The 6,000-nt window shown below is 35.8% G+C and overlaps 1 protein-coding gene across 3 annotated transcripts in view; it reads right to left on the bottom strand.

The window, feature by feature from the left end:
- Window positions 1–294: 294 nt before the first annotated feature.
- Window positions 295–6,000, bottom strand: part of LOC132143565 (folliculin-interacting protein 2-like) — a 33,755-nt gene continuing 28,049 nt past the window's right edge. For all 3 annotated transcript variants that reach the window (XM_059553905.1, XM_059553906.1, XM_059553907.1), the window contains 6 exons: window positions 5,816–5,985; window positions 4,544–5,261; window positions 2,652–2,808; window positions 2,219–2,419; window positions 1,840–1,955; window positions 295–1,068 (listed from right to left, as the gene is read on the bottom strand). In XM_059553905.1, coding sequence (XP_059409888.1) covers window positions 990–1,068; window positions 1,840–1,955; window positions 2,219–2,419; window positions 2,652–2,808; window positions 4,544–5,261; window positions 5,816–5,985 — 1,441 coding nt within the window. In that variant the 3' untranslated portion in view covers window positions 295–989. The remainder of the gene's footprint in view (window positions 1,069–1,839; window positions 1,956–2,218; window positions 2,420–2,651; window positions 2,809–4,543; window positions 5,262–5,815; window positions 5,986–6,000) is intronic.

The raw sequence follows: 6,000 nt of genomic DNA, 5'->3' as shown, positions 1-6,000 counted from the left end.
AAAATATCCTTTAATATGGTTTCAGAGCTGTTTGCTAGAGCCAATCGTTTGCAATTCAAGACTTTAAAGGGACAGTTCACCCAAAAATGACAATTATTTGATTTTAAATGTACTCTCATGTTGTTCTAAACTAAATATATATATATATATATATATATATATATATATATATATATAGATTACATATATATATATAAGATTAACATGCTGTTCTATCAAGCTCCAAAAAAAACGTCTTCAACTCAGAAAACATAGAAAATAAGAATTGTACGGATCACAAGAAAAGATTTATGCTTTATGTCATTTTACCTTTTACTTTTATTAGACAAATAAATAAACAAATAAATAAATAAATAAATAAGGAGTAGCCAAATAGCATAAAGTAAGTCCTGCAAATTTGGAACGACTTGAGGATAACTAAATATGGCAAATTTTTATGTTTGGGGGAACTATTTCTTCCGAGATCAGCCAGCTATAAAATATGGCTCCTGATGTAAACTTATGTTCTTCACAGAGAGGCTCTACATTTTATAGATATGCTCTCATTCTTAATGAACTACACTACTGTGTATTCAGATATAGTGCTGAGAGATTATTCAATGGAAGGATCAAATGCTTCTCCATATTCTTGCTCATATTGATGTTTTTCATCAATATCATGTGCTTTCTCTTGCCTTCCCTTTCAAATAAGACTTGAAAAGACATGAGATACTGTAAAATAAGTAGAGCATTAACAAGTGTCCCAAATTTGGTGCATGATGCAGTCTATAGACAGTTAGATGCACACATATAAGAAAAGACTGTCAGCTGGACAAAGAGGCATTCTGATTGGCATATTAAGGCTGGGTGTAGGCTCTGAATGGATGTCGAGCACAGTGCATCATGATTGGTGTGGTCATCTGATCATGATCAGATCCTTGCTGGTCCATGCAGAACAGGAACACATTCTGATTGGTCCTTAAATTTGTAATAAATCTTACTTGGTCTATTTAAAGAAGGATCTGGGCCACATAGGGCGAGTGTGTGCTGGCCACCGCTGCAAGTAACGGAATGTCACTGGACTCAATCCTGAAAAACAATTTCATACATTTTACAATTATGCAGTTTTATTCTCACACTTTCTGCATTAAAAAGACCGCAATGCATAATGTTTGTTGTTAAAGAAAGTGTATGATGTTTTGTGTTTTTATACAACCCCACAGTTAAATGAGTGAAATTCAAAAAAATAAAAGAGAGAGAGTTTCTCTCACAGTTCTGACTTATTTTTTCGCAGAAATGTAAGAAAAAGGTCAGAGTTGTGAGAAAAGGTTTTTTTTTATCAGGAGGTGGAAACAAAAAGCAAAACCAATTTAAGATGTACACTTTGAATTTAGAAGATAAAAACTCAGAATTGAGAAATGTAAACTCAGAATTCTTAGTAGAAAAAAATCATAATTGCGAGATGTAAACAAAAAAAAAAAACTAACTCATAATTATGAGATATAAGAGCATTCTGAGAAAAAAATAGAGCTATAAAATCTTGTGAGATGTAAACTTGGAATTTCAAGGGGGGAAAAAATTGAGTTATGCTGCAATACCTTTTTTTTCTTTTTGTTATGTGGCAGAAATGGACTGTCATAATTACAGCCGTAAAGCACCATTTTCATGTAATTTTGCTCACTCAAACTGGCATCAAAACTCACCAAACTTAGTATAAGAAAGAAAAAGAACCTATTCACCTTATTTTAAGTCCGTGTACTATCAGAATGATTTGCTTAGCGATATTATAAAGCAAAAATACATTCATGCGGTTGATTCAGGTAGAATCAGAAGGCAAGAATTAGGTAAGTGTGCTCTTACCCCAGTGCCAGCCCCAGTTCTTTTACATGGACCCTGGTTTGTCCTATTAGATATTCTGCCAAGGATCGACTTTTAAAATACAACTCCTGTAGCCGGTCTTCCAGATGCATCACACACTGAGATGTTTGCATAAACATAAAAAAAAGATAATAATTCAGAATCTGCACTACAGCTCAGTAAGAAGGTTTCTAAAAAAAAAATCTTATGCTTTTACAGTTAAAAAAAAAAAAAAAGTAATATTGTCAAATATTGAAATTAAAATCATTTCTCTTACAGACCACAATTAAATTTCTCTTATTGATCCCAAATTTTGAGTGTAGAAAACAGGCTTTACACTACACTGTAAATGTGCTTTTATGTGTCTGCTAAGGGGACTTACAAAGTCAGATGCAATATTGAGCGCATACAGCTGCAGAACTGATGTGATGAGTGTGTGTACAAGGTTGGACACCATCACGTCTCTGCCCAGCTGCCCACCCTCACACACACGCCTTTGACTCGTCACCACCTGCACACTCAGCCGGTCTGTATCTGCCACAATGCAAAGAGCCTCTGCCACTGGTTCATCCAGCGCCGGATGCTACACAAACACACAGGTACATACTTTACCCTAATGTAGGGTATTTAAACAACTAAAAAACCCTTTTCTTTTTATTACATTTTTGCAAGAAAATTAAAGCCTTAAACAAGAAAGCTAATTTAATTAATTAGACATTAAAAACTGCAGCTAAAATTGTCACATGATTGTGACACTCAACATACATCAATCATTTACTATCTGCAGTAATAACTGTAAATGTAATTGTACTTACGAGAACAGTGTGTTCCAGGTCGGACACAAGGCATTGTTTGAGCCTGAGATCAGAACTGATGCCATGCAAGGCAAAGTCAGGCATGTACTGAGGACAGTAACCACCCAGCAAAGAACGCCCAAAATGATTAACACTGGCTCGGCTCTCTACCTGACAACTACACAGAAACAGACATGTTAGGTTATTGCAGTTGTCCTTTTACTAATAAGGGCAAAAAAGCCTAACTTTACTGAGTGCTATGGGCCAAAAATAAATGCTGCATTAAAGGGATAGTTCACCCATAAATTAAAATACTGTCATTAATTACTCACCCTCAAGTCTTTTCAAACCCGTAAGAGCTTCGTTCATCTTCGGAACACAAATTAGTATATTTTTGATGAAATTCTAGAGCTTTCGGACCATAGACAGCAACCCAACTGAAATGTTCCCAGGTCCAGAAACGTAGTGAAGACATTGGTAAGACAGTCAATGTGACATCAGTGGTTCAATCGCAATTTTAGGAAGCTATGAGAAACCAAAATCAATGCATGGATTCGCTACAGAAGGCCTTTATTCACCCCCCGGAGCCATTTGAAAGACGTTTTATTATGGATGCAAGCACTTAATTTCATGTCTTCAGAACTGCTGACAACCAACACCCGCTTACCTCCATTGAAAGGCTTGGAGGGGCCAGGACAATTTTTTTATATAATTCCGATTGGATTCGTCTGAAAGATGAAAGTCACATACACCTAGGATGCTTTGAGGGTGAGTAAAACACAGGCTAATTTTTTTTAGTTGGTGATCTAACCCTTTAAATAATAAAAAGATAATGTGAATTTCAAACTGCCAGTAGATGGCAGCAAGTCACTTTAATAAGTGAGTCACTGCGATTAAACCAAATCAATCAAACAGTTGATTAATTCAGGAATTAAACACTCATGTTGATCAGACAAGCATTGCTATGGCTGTGTTTGGAATATTTTTTTCTTGGCAAAATAGAGGAAAAACAGTCAATATGGTGTCTAAAATGTAAGTCTCTTAATTAACTTATAGTTTATTGAACTTATAAAAAAATCTACATCACATTTGAAATCATAGTAATTTTGGAGAAAAAAAAATGGCAGTCTGAGTGATATTTATTAACTATATCATGTGGTATAAATGTATACATGTTCTGCCATCATGTCTTGAATTTGTGATCATTCTAAATGCATTTTAAAAGATGGAATCATGCAGTGAAAGAACACACTCTAAATGTGCACTCGCACTAGTCTAGACTTCATGTTATGTAGGGGTGTTTTGAATGGTTTCCCTAGTTCCTCTGCATATAAACAAGTCGCAGCACATGCATGTTCTACGTCTGCAGCACCATGCGCATGCATTTATTTTATTTTAATTATTTTAATTCATTGTTTAGATTAAATATTTTAGAAATATATATGAAGATTTTTTTTCCCTACAACTAAATGGGTCATATCATCGAAAAATATCCTAATCCTATTGATGAACGTTTTAAATTAATATGCAACAAAATACAAGGTGCTGAAAATATACAAATTAGAATCAGTAAAAGCAAAAACTTAAATTAAAAAAAGCATTTTTATGATTTAATTTGAACAGTTATGATCATATCAGGAACTTTGCTGATAACATATTTAACATGCTCATCTCTAATTTTGGCATCCTTCTTATGAATATACGGAGTTGCAGGAGATTCTGAACACTAAATAGGCAACATTGACATGTAGATGAAAACAATCATGTGTTCAAAGTTATTTTTCTCTCTGTTTGATGCTGTTTTTGCAGTCTAGTTTCTCCGAATGGTCTTTTTGGATTTGGGAGAATGTTACCTCATGATACGACCACTTTAAATTAGTAGAGTACTCATATTGAAATTATTTTGCACTTACCTTGGTAGTGGTAACTCATACTCCTTTTGTTCAGTAGCCATGTAGAGTTCTCGCGGTGATGTTTCTTCATCATCACTGTAACCTAGAGCACTATCTGAGCTCTCGTTCCTCCGAATATCAGTCAAAAGCCTTTGATGTAACTTTCGGTCCAATCCTCGTCCACACCCCGCCTCACTAAGACCCCCAGCTTGTCCTTCATTCTCCGTCTCCCTTGGACTGCCAATGTGAAACTGTACCCGATGCAAAAGAGGACTCTGATTGGCCAAAATGTGCTCTAATCCACCCCCAACAGAGTCGCTGTCTTCTCCAAAACATTCCTGTCCCATTTCTGTACATCCAGGCCTGACAGTGAATGATTCCAGACTGGAGGATGGATTGGTTGATTTTGTATCTGTCAAAAGTGTGTGATTATTTTGTTCTACAGAGGTGCCTGGAAAAGATTTAGGGTTCAATGCTTTGTCAATAACACAAGCAGTGGGCTTTAATGGGTCTGGTTTAGGGGGAAATGTTTTTTCAGGGGTGGGATCAGTGGTTTGAGAGCTGCAGGGATTGGCTGGATTCTCCATCTGTCCTTGTGGCTGAACATGCTCCTGCAGGTCTGAGCATCGAATGAAGTAGGACAGAATATACAAGACTCGCTGGACCAGTTCCCTCCTGCGTCCCACAACCACCGTTCGACACACTCTCACCGGAGAGCCCAAAGCACCATACAGATCACCTAAACAACAAACAATATAATACAGTAATAAACCTGGTGGAGAGCAGAGGAAAACAAATGCTGGACCAATCATTCTAATCAAGTTCCTTTTTGAAACATTTTTTAAGAAAGACTTTTTGAATTTGAAAGTTCAAAATAAGTCAAGTTAAGTCGTTAACGGAAATGCAATCACAGTGAAAATGAAACTGCAAGTGGACCAGTTGTCTTAAACAGAGGATCTGTCAATTATAGGCTCATCTCAAACTTGTCTTTGTAAAAATGAAAATATTCTTTTTTCTAAATATTCATTCTCCCACTATATATATATATATATATATATATATATATATATATATATATATATATATATTTTTTTTTTTTAATACTATAAAACTTTTTTTGCACTGCTGCCAAACTCATGATTCATTTAATAAGATTAATATTAGCTTTTCAAACATGTCCATCATAAACATACAAAATGCATTTATTTGATCATACCACCCACCTGCATTCCTACTTGAATACTGTACCAGTATTCGTAGGACTACACATTTCTATATTGTCTGCATTCTTACCTAACTGAGCCCACAGTGGGTTGTATGGGTGAGATTTTGCCAAAAGATCCACTGTCTGGGAGGCAGGTTTCTGGCAGGTAGTTTTGATTGGTGGCAGGCTGCTGGGCATCACCGTAGGAACCCAGGCTAAGTGATGCGTAAGAACAGCAGTAAGGAGAGCTGATAGAAACCTAGAGGAAAATGAA

Source organism: Carassius carassius, chromosome 7 (genome assembly GCF_963082965.1).
Source record: "Carassius carassius chromosome 7, fCarCar2.1, whole genome shotgun sequence".
NCBI classification, from domain to species: Eukaryota; Metazoa; Chordata; class Actinopteri; order Cypriniformes; family Cyprinidae; genus Carassius; species Carassius carassius.
The sequence above is the reverse complement of the archived record's forward strand: the minus strand, read 5'-3'. Positions and strand labels throughout refer to the sequence as shown.